Here is a 16,328-nt window from a genome sequence, read left to right as displayed (position 1 = left end):
TGTCGAGGCACAGACCTGGGGAAGGATACCAAAAAATGTCTGCAGCATTGAAGGTCCCCAAGAACACAGTGGCCTCCATCATTCTTAATTGAAAGAAGTTTGGAACAACCAAGACTCTTCCTAGAGCTGGCTGCCCAGCCAAACTGAGCAATCGGAGGAGAAGGACCTTGGTCAGGGAGGTCACCAAGAACCCAATGGTCACTCTGACAGAGCTCCAGAGTTCCTCTGTGGAGATGGGAGAACCTTCCAGAAGGACAATTATTTCTGCAGCACTCCACCAATCAGGCCTCTATGGTAGAGTGTCCAGATGGAAGCCACTCCTCAGTAAAAGGCAGATAACAGCCCACTTGGGGTTTGCCAAAAGGCACCAAAAGACTCTCAGACCATGAGAAACAAGATTCTCTGCTCTGATGAAACCAAGATTGAACTCTTTGGCCTGAATGACAAGCGTCACGTCTGGAGGAAACCTAGCAACATCCCAACAGTGAAGCATGGTGGTGGCAGCATCATGCTATGGGGGTGTTTTTCAGCGATAGGGACTGGGAGACTAGTCAGGATCGAGGGAAAGATGAACAGAGCAAAGTACAGAGAGGTCCTTGATGAAAACCTGCTCCAGAGCGCTCAGGACCTCAGACTGGGGCGAAAATGCACCTTCCCAACAGGACAGCGACCCTAAGCACACAGCCAAGACAACACAGGAGTGGCTTCGGGACAAGTCTCTGAATGTCCTTGAGTGGCCCAGCCAAAGCCCGGACTTGAACAGAATCAAACATCTCTGGAGAGACCTGAAAATAGCTGTAGATAGATCCTCTCAAGCTCCCCATCCAACCTGACAGAGCTTGAGAGGATCTGCAGAGAAGAATGGGAGAAACTCCCCAAATACAGGTGTGCCAAGTTTGTAGTGTCATACCCAAGAAGACTCAAGGCTGTAATCGCTGCCAAAAGTGCTTCAACAAAGTACTGAGTAAAGGGTCTGAATACTTCTGTAAATGTGATATTTATTTTATACTTATGCAAACAAAATCTAGGCTTTGTCATAATGGGGTTTTGTGTGTAGGTTGATGCAGGGGAAAAAACGATTTAATCCATTTTAGATTATGGCTGTAACGTAACAAAATATATAAAAAGTCAAGGGGTCTGAATACTTTCCATATGAACTGTATAGGCCTAAATCATAATCATACTACAGGACATGTATCTCCATTTCTGACATAACTGGTTTATTTCCGCTACACAACAAATATTAGGCTACCATTTATCCATTGCTTATTCAATAGCCAAATATGATTGAAAGTAAATAGACCGGTATTTAAATGTAACAGTAGGGTTAGGGTACAGTACTGCTTTGCCATAGGAGCGCAATATGATAGTCTAAATTTAAATTTAAATTCAGAGCCTATACCAAGGCAGGAGACAGAAACACAAACGTCTATTGATAAACAAAGTATTGTACAACTTTTTGCTACAGCATTTACTTTTATACTGTTTGAATAAATCAAACGTGTAGAATGCACTGCCAGTGTTTGGCAGGCGCTATAGGCGGGATTCATTTTGAGTTTTTTAAAAAGTAACTGAATAAGAGAAAACATTCTGCCCACACCTCTACATAAATGTCGTATTTGCCATTGCGCTTTCTTCAGAAACTGTCATGAGTCATGACATATCCAAATCAACGTATCCAAATCATACAGCAAATGAGGGCGTTTATTTTGCTAAAAAAAAGGTGAATGGAGGTCATTTACCAGGTGGGGTTGTAACACACTGTAAAGTAGATGCAGGGAGTCAGGAAGCAGGTGCAGCTGGGGAGTTTAATGTAATCGAACCCATAACGATACAAAAACAAGGAATGCGTCTGAACATGGAAGCAGAGACAATAACGCCTGATGGGAAATAACAACTGAGTGCTACAGTATAAATAGGGGGAGTAATCAGGGAAGTGGTAAAGTCCAGGTGTGCGTAATGAAGGGTTGCCCGGACCGGTGGTTAGTAAACAGGCACTGTCGAACGCCGGTATTGCTCTGATTTAGCAATGAAAACATGCATATATTTTGCATGTGGCAGTTTAATAAATCACAATAATTAGTTGCACAAACAAATCCCAGAATCTCCACATCTGCCAGAATCTCCAAATCTGCCAGAATCTCCACATCTGCCAGAATTTAGGGAGGAATGTACATATTTAAATGAGGCCCCTGATCATTAAAAGAACTTCCAGCTCAATCCCCCTCTGCCTCTCAGGCCCAGCTCGGCCCATACCACTGAAATGTGAGGCAGTGTGGGGGAGGTAGGGGTGGGGTGGTTGTGTCGGCTGGCTGCCTAAGGGGGGTTGGGGGAAGGAGGGCGGGCTCAGTGCTGGCTGATTGAATCTTTTGTAGGGCAGGTGAGCTGGATGAGTCCGTGGTCTCTCTGGAGGCTTTCTTTGACACATGTCCCATCAGCCACCTCACCGCTGTCCTAGGACTGTCATGTCTGCTCTGGTCCTACTCTCTAAGGGACTAGAGAGGAGAGGGGGATGAGAGGAGAGGAAAGAGGGGGTAAGAGGAGAGAGGGATGAGAGGAGAGAGGGGGAGAAGAGAGGAATGAGCGGGTGAGAGGAGAGAGGGGTGAAAGGGAGTAGAGGGGAGGAGAGGAGAGGGGGATGAGAGGAGAGAGGGGGAGAGAAGAGGAATGAGGGGGTAAGAGGAGAGAGGGATGAAAGGGAGTAGAGGGGAGGAGAGGAGAGGGGGATGAGAAGGGGAAAGACTCCAGGTGTTCAGGACCTCCCCTCTTTAACCTCTCCCCCAGCCGTCATCAATCATGGGACAGTGTGAGGGGAGGGGAGTTGGGGAAGAGGGTGATCTGTCGTCACAATATTTAAATGACAATTAACCAGGACCTCGCTGGCAGCAGCTGGGTGGGAGTCACTCTCACCATGATTGTGGTCAGTTATTTATCAACATAACAACACATGTGCTCAGTCAGTTCTTAGTTCATTACATTACTTTCAGTTGCTCCTTATAAGTCCATCCTCCAGTCAAGTGCACTCTGTTGCAACAATCTCAAGCAGTTGTGTGTTGTTGTTAATAAAACCCAACTGTTGTGTTCCAGGTGACTACCCGGCACCGCGAGCTGTGCTGACCGGCCATGACCATGAGGTGGTGTGTGTCTCTGTGTGTGCTGAGCTGGGACTGGTCATCAGTGGAGCCAAAGGTCAGCAGAGACAGCTGGAGTTCTCTGTTCCCTGTGTAGGGCACTTCTTTTGACCAGGGCCCAAGGGCTCTGGTCCAAAGTAGTGGTGTAAAGTACTTAAGTAAAAATACTTTAAAGTACTACTTAAGCATTTTTGGGGGGGTATCTGTACTTTACTTTACTATTCATATTTTTGACTACTTTTACTTTTACTTCACTACATTCCTGAAGAAAATAATGTATTTTTTACTCCATACATTTTCCCTGATACTCAAAAGTACATTTTGAATGATTAGCAGGACAGGAAAATGGTCCAATTCACATATTTATCAAGGGAACATCCCTGGTCATCCCTAGTGCCTCTGATCTGGAGGACTCACTAAACACAAATGCTTCGTTCGGAAATTATGTCTGCGCGTTGTAGTGTGCCTCTGGCGATTTAAAAAACAAGAAAATTGTGCCGTCTGGTTTGCTTAATATAAGCAATTTGAAATTATTTATGCTTGTACTTTTACTTTTTATACTTAAGTATATTTTTGAAATTACATTTACAGCCAAATACTTTTAGACTTTTACTCAAGTAGTATTTTACTGGGTGCCTTTCACTTTTACTTGAGTCATTTTCTATTAAGGTATCTTTACTTTTACTCAAGTATGACAATTGGGTACTTTTTCCACCAATGGTCCAAAGTAGAGTACTACAGTTTAATCTCCATCTAATAAAAATAATTCATCTTGTATATAAAGTGCTTTTCTCGCACCCAAGGCACTATAGAAAAGAAGTACTGTAAAATCGAAGTCACAGTATTTAAAAAACATAACTATACAGAACTGTCAAAGATGTGAACCAGAACTGGGAAATCAGCTTCCTGGGCATTTCTGTCACCAGCTGGCTCTGAGAACAGACTATCTCTCTCTTCAGCTAGGATCGCAATGGATATAGTCATATCTATTAGCTGTGGTACATGGCTCTGGTAAGGTGATGGTAATGGTTAGTTAAGGTATGTGAGTTGGCTGATAGGACTGTAATGCCACAGTACATAGATATCTTAGTTAGGTGTGGAACGTTGAGTAACATCCTTGAATAGTGTGTGTGCATGTGTCTATGCATCCGTTCGTGTGTAACTCTATCATGCTCCCCCTCCAGAGGGTCCGTGTCTGGTCCACACTATAACAGGGGACCTGCTGCGGGCCCTGGAGGGCCCAGATAACTGCATGAGTCCCCGCCTCATATCTGTGTCCAGCGAGGGCCACTGTATAATCTGCTACGAGAGAGGACGTTTCTGTAACTTCAGCATCAACGGGAAATTACTGGCTCAGATGGAGGTCAACGACTCAACACGGGTAAGACCACAGATACAGTATGTGCCTAGTGAAAGTCTACACACGCCTTGCACAGTCTTCACATGTTACAGTCTTAAATGACATTTCAAAACGGGATTCAGTGGGGGGGTCTACTGATCTCCAGGACCTACTCCACATTTTCAAAGTGAAAGAGAATTATAGAACATTCACCAAATGAATAATAATAATAATATATATATATTATTAAAGTATCTTGATTGCATATGTCTTCACACCCCATGGTGCCAGCCATTATAGCTGTGAATAATTTTGAATAAGATACTACCAACTTTGCATATAGGGCAATATATATCTATATATATTGTTTTTTTTTTGTTTTTTTGCTCAAGCTCAGTCAATTTGTTTGGGAATCAGTGATGAACAGCAATATTCAAACCTAGTGTACTACATAGTGACTAGGGTCTAAACATCTAAAGTAGTGTACTACATAGGGCCTAGGGTCTAAATGTCTAAAGTAGTGTACTACATAGTGACTAGGGTCTAAATCTAAAGTGTACTACATAGGGCCTAGGGTCTAAATGTCTAAAGTAGTGTACTACATAGCGACTAGGGTCTAAACGTCTAAAGTAGTGTACTACATAGGGCCTAGGGTCTAAATGTCTAAAGTAGTTTACTACATAGTGACTAGGGTCTAAACGTCTAAAGTAGTTTACTACATAGGGCCTAGGGTCTAAATGTCTAAAGTAGTGTACTACATAGTGACTAGGGTCTAAATGTCTAAAGTAGTTTACTACATAGTGACTAGGGTCTAAACGTCTAAAGTAGTTTACTACATAGGGCCTAGGGTCTAAACGTCTAAAGTAGTGTACTACATAGGGCCTAGGGTCTAAATGTCTAAAGTAGTTTACTACATAGTGACTAGGGTCTAAACGTCTAAAGTAGTGTACTACATAGGGCCTAGGGTCTAAATGTCTAAAGTAGTTTACTACATAGTGACTAGGTCTAAACGTCTAAAGTAGTTTACTACATAGGGCCTAGGATCTAAATGTCTAAAGTAGTGTACTACATAGTGACTAGGGTCTAAATGTCTAAAGTAGTTTACTACATAGTGACTAGGGTCTAAACGTCTAAAGTAGTTTACTACATAGTGACTAGGGTCTAAACATCTAAAGTAGTTTACTACATAGTGACTAGGGTCTAAACGTCTAAAGTAGTTTACTACATAGGGCCTAGGGTCTAAATGTCTAAAGTAGTTTACTACATAGTGACTAGGGTCTAAACGTCTAAAGTAGTTTACTACATAGGGCCTAGGGTCTAAATGTCTAAAGTAGTTTACTACATAGTGACTAGGGTCTAAACGTCTAAAGTAGTGTACTACATAGGGCCTAGGGTCTAAATGTCTAAAGTAGTGTACTACATAGCAACTAGGGTCTAAACGTCTAAAGTAGTGTACTACATAGGGCCTAGGGTCTAAATGTCTAAAGTAGTTTACTACATAGTGACTAGGGTCTAAACGTCTAAAGTAGTTTACTACATAGGGCCTAGGGTCTAAATGTCTAAAGTAGTTTACTACATAGTGACTAGGGTCTAAACGTCTAAAGTAGTTTACTACATAGTGACTAGGGTCTAAATGTCTAAAGTAGTTTACTACATAGTGATTAGGGTCTAAACGTCTAAAGTAGTTTACTACATAGTGACTAGGGTCTAAATGTCTAAAGTAGTGTACTACATAGTGACTAGGGTCTAAATGTCTAAAGTAGTTTACTACATAGTGACTAGGGTCTAAACGTCTAAAGTAGTGTACTACATAGTGACTAGGGTCTAAATGTCTAAAGTAGTTTACTACATAGTGACTAGGGTCTAAATGTCTAAAGTAGTTTACTACATAGTGACTAGGGTCTAAACGTCTAAAGTAGTGTACTACATAGTGACTAGGGTCTAAACGTCTAAAGTAGTTTACTACATAGTGACTAGGGTCTAAATGTCTAAAGTAGTTTACTACATAGTGACTAGGGTCTAAACGTCTAAAGTAGTTTACTACATAGTGACTAGGGTCTAAACGTCTAAAGTAGTGTACTACATAGGGCCTAGGGTCTAAATGTCTAAAGTAGTGTACTACATAGTGACTAGGGTCTAAACGTCTAAAGTAGTGTACTACATAGGGCCTAGGGTCTAAATGTCTAAAGTAGTGTACTACATAGTGACTAGGGTCTAAACGTCTAAAGTAGTGTACTACATAGTGACTAGGGTCTAAACGTCTAAAGTAGTTTACTACATAGGGCCTAGGGTCTAAATGTCTAAAGTAGTTTACTACATAGTGACTAGGGTCTAAACGTCTAAAGTAGTTTACTACATAGTGACTAGGGTCTAAACGTCTAAAGTAGTTTACTACATAGGGCCTAGGGTCTAAACGTCTAAAGTAGTGTACTACATAGGGCCTAGGGTCTAAATGTCTAAAGTAGTTTACTACATAGTGACTAGGGTCTAAACGTCTAAAGTAGTGTACTACATAGGGCCTAGGGTCTAAATGTCTAAAGTAGTTTACTACATAGTGACTAGGGTCTAAACGTCTAAAGTAGTTTACTACATAGGGCCTAGGGTCTAAATGTCTAAAGTAGTGTACTAAATAGTGACTAGGGTCTAAATGTCTAAAGTAGTTTACTACATAGTGACTAGGGTCTAAACGTCTAAAGTAGTTTACTACATAGTGACTAGGGTCTAAACATCTAAAGTAGTTTACTACATAGTGACTAGGGTCTAAACGTCTAAAGTAGTTTACTACATAGGGCCTAGGGTCTAAATGTCTAAAGTAGTTTACTACATAGTGACTAGGGTCTAAACGTCTAAAGTAGTTTACTACATAGGGCCTACGGTCTAAATGTCTAAAGTAGTTTACTACATAGTGACTAGGGTCTAAACGTCTAAAGTAGTGTACTACATAGGGCCTAGGGTCTAAATGTCTAAAGTAGTGTACTACATAGCAACTAGGGTCTAAACGTCTAAAGTAGTGTACTACATAGGGCCTAGGGTCTAAATGTCTAAAGTAGTTTACTACATAGTGACTAGGGTCTAAACGTCTAAAGTAGTTTACTACATAGGGCCTAGGGTCTAAATGTCTAAAGTAGTTTACTACATAGTGACTAGGGTCTAAACGTCTAAAGTAGTTTACTACATAGTGACTAGGGTCTAAATGTCTAAAGTAGTTTACTACATAGTGACTAGGGTCTAAACGTCTAAAGTAGTGTACTACATAGTGACTAGGGTCTAAATGTCTAAAGTAGTGTACTACATAGTGACTAGGGTCTAAATGTCTAAAGTAGTTTACTACATAGTGACTAGGGTCTAAACGTCTAAAGTAGTGTACTACATAGGGCCTAGGGTCTAAATGTCTAAAGTAGTTTACTACATAGTGACTAGGGTCTAAACGTCTAAAGTAGTGTACTACATAGGGCCTAGGGTCTAAATGTCTAAAGTAGTGTACTACATAGCGACTAGGATCTAAACGTCTAAAGTAGTGTACTACATAGGGCCTAGGGTCTAAATGTCTAAAGTAGTGTACTACATAGTGACTAGGGTCTAAACGTCTAAAGTAGTGTACTACATAGTGACTAGGGTCTAAACGTCTAAAGTAGTTTACTACATAGGGCCTAGGGTCTAAATGTCTAAAGTAGTTTACTACATAGTGACTAGGGTCTAAACGTCTAAAGTAGTTTACTACATAGTGACTAGGGTCTAAACGTCTAAAGTAGTGTACTACATAGGGCCTAGGGTCTAAATGTCTAAAGTAGTTTACTACATAGTGACTAGGGTCTAAACGTCTAAAGTAGTTTAATACATAGTGACTAGGGTCTAAACGTCTAAAGTAGTTTACTACATAGTGACTAGGGTCTAAACGTCTAAAGTAGTGTACTACATAGTGACTAGGGTCTAAACGTCTAAAGTAGTTTACTACATAGGGCCTAGGGTCTAAATGTCTAAAGTAGTTTACTACATAGTGACTAGGGTCTAAACGTCTAAAGTAGTGTACTACATAGGGCCTAGGGTCTAAACATCTAAAGTAGTTTACTACATAGTGACTAGGGTCTAAACGTCTAAAGTAGTTTACTACATAGTGACTAGGGTCTAAACGTCTAAAGTAGTGTACTACATAGGGCCTAGGGTCTAAATGTCTAAAGTAGTTTACTACATAGTGACTAGGGTCTAAACGTCTAAAGTAGTGTACTACATAGGGCCTAGGGTCTAAACGTCTAAAGTAGTTTACTACATAGTGACTAGGGTCTAAACGTCTAAAGTAGTTTACTACATAGTGACTAGGGTCTAAACGTCTAAAGTAGTGTACTACATAGTGACTAGGGTCTAAACGTCTAAAGTAGTGTACTACATAGTGACTAGGGTCTAAACGTCTAAAGTAGTGTACTACATAGTGACTAGGGTCTAAACGTCTAAAGTAGTTTACTACATAGTGACTAGGGTCTAAATGTCTAAAGTAGTTTACTACATAGTGACTAGGGTCTAAACGTCTAAAGTAGTGTACTACATAGGGCCTAGGGTCTAAATGTCTAAAGTAGTGTACTACATAGTGACTAGGGTCTAAACGTCTAAAGTAGTGTACTACATAGTGACTAGGGTCTAAACGTCTAAAGTAGTTTACTACATAGGGCCTAGGGTCTAAACGTCTAAAGTAGTGTACTACATAGTGACTAGGGTCTAAACGTCTAAAGTAGTGTACTACATAGTGACTAGGGTCTAAACGTCTAAAGTAGTTTACTACATAGGGCCTAGGGTCTAAACGTCTAAAGTAGTTTACTACATAGTGACTAGGGTCTAAACGTCTAAAGTAGTGTACTACATAGTGACTAGGGTCTAAACGTCTAAAGTAGTGTACTACATAGTGACTAGGGTCTAAACGTCTAAAGTAGTTTACTACATAGGGCCTAGGGTCTAAATGTCTAAAGTAGTGTACTACATAGTGACTAGGGTCTAAACGTCTAAAGTAGTTTACTACATAGTGACTAGGGTCTAAACGTCTAAAGTAGTGTACTACATAGGGCCTAGGGTCTAAACGTCTAAAGTAGTGTACTACATAGTGACTAGGGTCTAAACGTCTAAAGTAGTGTACTACATAGGGCCTAGGGTCTAAACGTCTAAAGTAGTGTACTACATAGTGACTAGGGTCTAAACGTCTAAAGTAGTGTACTACATAGTGACTAGGGTCTAAACGTCTAAAGTAGTTTACTACATAGGGCCTAGGGTCTAAATGTCTAAAGTAGTTTACTACATAGTGACTAGGGTCTAAACGTCTAAAGTAGTTTACTACATAGTGACTAGGGTCTAAACGTCTAAAGTAGTGTACTACATAGGGCCTAGGGTCTAAATGTCTAAAGTAGTTTACTACATAGTGACTAGGGTCTAAACGTCTAAAGTAGTTTACTACATAGTGACTAGGGTCTAAACGTCTAAAGTAGTGTACTACATAGTGACTAGGGTCTAAACGTCTAAAGTAGTTTACTACATAGGGCCTAGGGTCTAAACGTCTAAAGTAGTTTACTACATAGGGCCTAGGGTCTAAATGTCTAAAGTAGTTTACTACATAGTGACTAGGGTCTAAACGTCTAAAGTAGTGTACTACATAGGGCCTAGGGTCTAAACATCTAAAGTAGTTTACTACATAGTGACTAGGGTCTAAACGTCTAAAGTAGTTTACTACATAGTGACTAGGGTCTAAACGTCTAAAGTAGTGTACTACATAGGGCCTAGGGTCTAAATGTCTAAAGTAGTTTACTACATAGTGACTAGGGTCTAAACGTCTAAAGTAGTGTACTACATAGGGCCTAGGGTCTAAACATCTAAAGTAGTTTACTACATAGTGACTAGGGTCTAAACGTCTAAAGTAGTTTACTACATAGTGACTAGGGTCTAAACGTCTAAAGTAGTGTACTACATAGTGACTAGGGTCTAAACGTCTAAAGTAGTGTACTACATAGTGACTAGGGTCTAAACGTCTAAAGTAGTGTACTACATAGTGACTAGGGTCTAAACGTCTAAAGTAGTTTACTACATAGTGACTAGGGTCTAAATGTCTAAAGTAGTTTACTACATAGTGACTAGGGTCTAAACGTCTAAAGTAGTGTACTACATAGGGCCTAGGGTCTAAATGTCTAAAGTAGTGTACTACATAGTGACTAGGGTCTAAACGTCTAAAGTAGTGTACTACATAGTGACTAGGGTCTAAACGTCTAAAGTAGTTTACTACATAGGGCCTAGGGTCTAAATGTCTAAAGTAGTGTACTACATAGTGACTAGGGTCTAAACGTCTAAAGTAGTGTACTACATAGTGACTAGGGTCTAAACGTCTAAAGTAGTTTACTACATAGGGCCTAGGGTCTAAACGTCTAAAGTAGTTTACTACATAGTGACTAGGGTCTAAACGTCTAAAGTAGTGTACTACATAGTGACTAGGGTCTAAACGTCTAAAGTAGTGTACTACATAGTGACTAGGGTCTAAACGTCTAAAGTAGTGTACTACATAGGGCCTAGGGTCTAAACGTCTAAAGTAGTGTACTACATAGTGACTAGGGTCTAAACGTCTAAAGTAGTGTACTACATAGTGACTAGGGTCTAAACGTCTAAAGTAGTTTACTACATAGGGCCTAGGGTCTAAACGTCTAAAGTAGTTTACTACATAGGGCCTAGGGTCTAAACATCTAAAGTAGTTTACTACATAGGGCCTAGGGTCTAAATGTCTAAAGTAGTTTACTACATAGGGCCTAGGCTGTCATTTGAGGTAGATGTTATGATTATTACTATGATTATTTATTTATTTGAATGTAATGTATTATTATATCATTATTATGATGTGCTCCCTAGGCCATTATGCTGAGTAGTGACGGTCAGAACCTGGTGACAGGAGGAGACAATGGGGTGGTGGAGGTGTGGCAGGCCTGTGACTTCAAACAGCTCTACATCTACCCAGGCTGTGATGCTGGTGTCCGCGCCATGGACCTCTCTCACGACCAGAGGTTAGTCCTGTTAGTCTTCCTAGTCAGGTTTCCTCTAATACAGGATCAATTGTGTGTGTGTGTGTGTGTGTGTGTGTGTGTGTGCGTGTGTGTGTGTGTGTGTGTGTGTGTGTGTGTGTGTGTGTGTGTGTGTGTGTGTGTGTGTGTGTGTGTGTGTGTGTGTGTGTGTGTGTGTGTGTGGTTGTGTGTGTGTGCAGTATGTGTGGTGTGTGTTGTAGAGCAGTATGTAGGCTGTAGAACACTGAAAGGGCCTGTGTGTTTCATGCTTGTCAGGGTACATTTGGGGGAATGGAACGTTCGCAGTTCAGTGAGCTTTGTTTTCTTTAAATAGAACCAGTTGCCATAGAGACAACGAAATTGCAGTGAAAGGTCCTGAAAGCGCACTTGCCTTGGAGCAATACACACAAGCGTCCCTTTCCTCACACACACACACATACACACCTACACACACACACACACACTCACTCACACATGCAAACACACACACCTATTGTTTGATGTTAGTAAAGTAGATTCATGTTTGGGAAATAACTAATAAATTACAATAAGCTAATATAATTATTAATGGGTCATATATAGAGGTACATTGTGTATGTATACACTGTATTGTGTGTGTCCCCTCCCAGGACTCTCATCACTGGCATGGCATCCGGCAGCATTGTGGCGTTCAACATCGACTTCAACCGGTGGCACTACGAGCACCAGAACAGATACTGAGGGTTACAGAGACAGAGAGGCAGTACAACATGGCCGCAGGTTTGGAGGACACCTGGACACTACTGTTAACTACTGTTAACCAACTATACAGGTTAACCGCTGTTAACTACCTATACAAGTTAACTAGGGTTAACTAACTACTTGTTTAAGTGTTAACTAACCGTACAGGTCAACTACAAGGTAACAAACTAACCATACAGGTTAACTAACTAACAAACTAACCATAAGCTGTTAACCAGGTTAGTAATACAGTGAGGTCTGAATAATGACTGTATAAAATAAATCATTCAAATACTGAGCTATATGATATGCGCCAAAAAAATTGAAAATGATATTATTTTATACTAATACAATTGCTTAGAGAAATATATTTTGTTTAACAAGTTTTAAAAAATTCTCAAAAAGGTAGGGTTCAAAATGATTGACATCCCTAAATATTCTTATAAATTCAGTAGTCAAAAGTTTAGTATTTGGTCCCATGTTCCTAGCCCTTAATGATTACGTCAAGCTTGTGACTACAAACTTGTTGGATGCATTTGCAGTTTGTTTAGGTTGTGTTTCAGATTATTTTGTGCCCAATAGAAATGAATGGTAAATAATGTGTTCTGTCATTTTGGATTCACTAATTGTAAATAAGAATAGAATATGTTTCTAAACTCTTTGTAATTAATGTGGATACCACCATGATTACAGATAATCCTGAATGAATCGTGAATAATGATGAAAGTTACAGAGGGTCAAAGATCATACCATTACCAATAACAGGGGAGGTACGCATGTCTTGGGGTTATGATCTTTGACCTTCTGTGACAATCTGAAGTAGATGTCTTCTGATAGATTACATAAAATCCTTAAAAGATACCAAAATTCTGTTAGTTATTGGTAAACTTCAAAAGTTTCCAGTAATTCCCTCCCTTTGCAACCCTACATTTTTGAAAAAAAAACCAAGTATATATTACTTGTTAAACAAAATCCTTTTCTCTGAGCAATTGTATTAGTATAAAATACATCTTTTTTTATCATACAATATAGCTCAGTATTTTAATTTTTTTATTTTATACAGTAAATATTGCTAATCTTTATCAAGGGTGTCAATAATTTCGTACCTCACCGTATATCATAATGCCTAGAAACAGACAGGTTAAAATATAAGTAATATCAGAAGAAACTCTTAAACTGAAGAGCTTAGAAGAAGAGCTCAGTCATGGCGCTACAGTGACAGTTTCAACACTGATAAAAAAATAACGAATGTACGATTTTATTCAACTGGTCATATTTAAAACTGTGAAAAATACAAATAAACAAACCTACAGTTAATAACATTTATACAACATTTGTATGTCAAATACATATCAAACTTGGGACACTTTTCTAGGAAAAAAAGTAAAAACTGCTGTATATAAGGATGATGTAAGGAGTTTATTTCCAGAAAAGATTTGAAGAGAACAAGACGTCTCCATTTAGTCTCCATTTTGACAGTTGAACCATAATTCTCTGTTCCAAACCGTGACATGACTCTCTCACATCAAATCTTAGTTTGCTTCCCAAATGGTACCCTATTCCATTTATAGTGCACAACATTTGATCAGGACCCATATGGCCCTGGTCAAAAGGCATGCACTATAAAGGGATTAGCGTGCCATTTGGGACAGAGATTTAGTTGGTTAGTAATAATAGCTGATAGTTTGTCTCCCATCATGGAAAACAGTAGTCTATCAATGTACTTGTCAAAAATGACAAATTGTTCTATGTTCATGTGATAATGTGTTTAGATGTCTGTAAGGGCAGTTTCAGAGCTATACTTATCGTGCGAAATGTGTCCATTGTAATTTGTTTCTTAATCACGTCTCACATTATCAGCAGGAAGTAACGAACCTTGTAATGATTTCTGTACCATTTCTTGTTCTGTAACTATTTTATTTATATTTCAACAAAAATTACTTTTATATACTTTTAAAATCATTACCACAGGCTAGTCAGATTTAGCACTGAATTCTTTAGTCGTCATTGTTTGTATTTCCAGATAATAGATTGATAAGGAAGACATTTGTAGAAACACTGGATGATCACTAGCAATACCATGAGTTTGTTAAAGCCTGCAATCCAGACCTGTTTGGTGCTAACATTCCACTCATTGTACTCCGTGTTATATGCCAAACGTGACATGATGTTTGGCATTGCAAGTAATGGAAAGGAGTGGAATGTTAGCACAAACAACCAGGCTAAGTGAGAGGCATGTAGCTAACCTGACCAAGAACAGGCTATCGTCATCCCAAAATGATTGTTAACTATTTTGAATAAACAGAAAACATTATAAGTTTGTTTCAGTGCAACAATGTAAAATATGCCACATGTGTGAGTTGACAGTAAGATGAAAAGGAAAAAAAAACAAATCACAATATGCAAAGAGTTTGGGTTTCCATTGTAATGGTACAGACAGCAGCCTAGCTAAACCAGGGACACCGCATGCAGAGAGCTACAGTGGCTGTAATATCTATCTGACTTTACTGCTTTGGTTCATAATACCCATCAATATGAATTTGACATACTGGGTTTATTTTGAATATTTGACTTAAATCTTTGTGTAAGGAGGATTTTGGAGGATTTTGCTAAATAAATGCATTTTATTTGTGTTGACATTGTTGCTTTAAAAAACACATTTAGATTTTTTTGTAAAATATTTTGTTGATTTGGATGTAATATATTTTTGTTGATTTAAGTATATCATGATTTTATAAGTTATTTGTATTTACATGTTTTTTGTGTAGATTGCAATGTCTGAGGCATTTACCTTGTGTTTGTTTGGAGCTGTTATACATTAACTTATGACAATATATAAAGATTGATGAACAGTAACATTTTATATTGTTTTCCTTTTTGTTGTATTTATAATAACAATAAATAAAGCAAGCTCTTATGCGACTGAATTTTCAAATGTTAATAGCAGTTTGAACACAACTAGTAGTTTGTTTTTCTAATAATCTGACATATAGAATTATAACCAGGCAAGTCAGTTAAGAACAAATTATTATTTACAATGGCAGCCTAGGAACAGTGGGTTAACTGCCTTGTTCAGGGGCAGAACGACAGATTTTTTACCTTGTCAGCTCAGGGATTCGATCTTGCAACCTTCCGGTTACTAGTCCAACGCGCTAACCACTGGGCTACCTGCCGCCCCAATAGAATATCTATATGTATATTACTCATATCTTAAACAACAAAACATTGAACATTGAACATTTAACCCCATGCACTTAAAAGGTATCTCAATAGTGGAAACTCAACATGCATGTGTTTGTTGTCTTATTACTACCTTCTAGACCTGGTACAGATTTTCCTATACTGCCATCTACTGGCTAGATGTTGTTATTGCTGCGGCTGTGTCTGCTGTTTGTAAATCCCAGATTGTCCGACTGTAGTCCCCCTGGAACGACGCAGTACAATGACCAGGCTCTCAGATTGAGGAAGTGGTTTATTCACAGGTTTGGCTTGGTGATGACCACTGTTAAAGGGTTGCTATACAGGAACAATGACCATTCACTACCATCATCAGGAAAAAAGATGTGCTACTGGTGATGAATCCCGATCAAATTGGCTTCACATGTAGTCACTAATTCTTACATATCATTGGGTATCAATACATATTTTGCATAGCAACATAATTTCAATCTGTACTTTTTCATTCTCTCACAACAGAAATTTGGACAATTACATTCAGCAGATAGATACACTTCACTTCCTCTGTTTCTATGATTAAAACTTGGTACTAACATAGTTGTTTGTCTGTCCTAGAGGACAAAAAAAGTGTTCCACAAAACAATCATCTCATGCTTCTCTTGAGCTTTTTGCATCTCTCTCTAGACCTGTCTGAATTACTGTGCTTCTCTCTCTAGACCTGTCTGAATTACTGTGTTTCTCTCTCTAGACCTGTCTGAATTACTGTGCTTCTCTCTCTAGACCTGTCTGAATTACTGTTCTTCTCTCTCTAGACCGGTCTGAATTACTGTGCTTCTCTCTCTAGACCTGTCTGAATTACTGTGCTTCTCTCTCTAGACCGGTCTGAATTACTGTGCTTCTCTCTCTAGACCGGTCTGAATTACTGTGCTTCTCTCTCTAGAC

At 39.2% G+C, this 16,328-nt stretch overlaps 1 protein-coding gene across 1 annotated transcript in view; it reads left to right on the top strand.

Annotated features, from left to right (window-relative positions):
* Window positions 1–13,190, top strand: part of LOC112267393 (neurobeachin-like) — a 338,648-nt gene extending 325,458 nt beyond the window's left edge. The window contains 4 exon segments of the mRNA XM_042297331.1: window positions 3,088–3,189; window positions 4,316–4,512; window positions 11,341–11,492; window positions 12,119–13,190. Of these exon segments, the coding sequence (XP_042153265.1) occupies window positions 3,088–3,189; window positions 4,316–4,512; window positions 11,341–11,492; window positions 12,119–12,209 (542 nt within the window). The 3' untranslated portion in view covers window positions 12,210–13,190.
* Window positions 13,191–16,328: the final 3,138 nt, after the last annotated feature.

The sequence above is a fragment of the Oncorhynchus tshawytscha genome, linkage group LG14 (assembly GCF_018296145.1).
Source record: "Oncorhynchus tshawytscha isolate Ot180627B linkage group LG14, Otsh_v2.0, whole genome shotgun sequence".
Lineage (NCBI taxonomy): Eukaryota > Metazoa > Chordata > Actinopteri > Salmoniformes > Salmonidae > Oncorhynchus > Oncorhynchus tshawytscha.
This window is presented reverse-complemented; position numbering and strand designations above follow the sequence as displayed.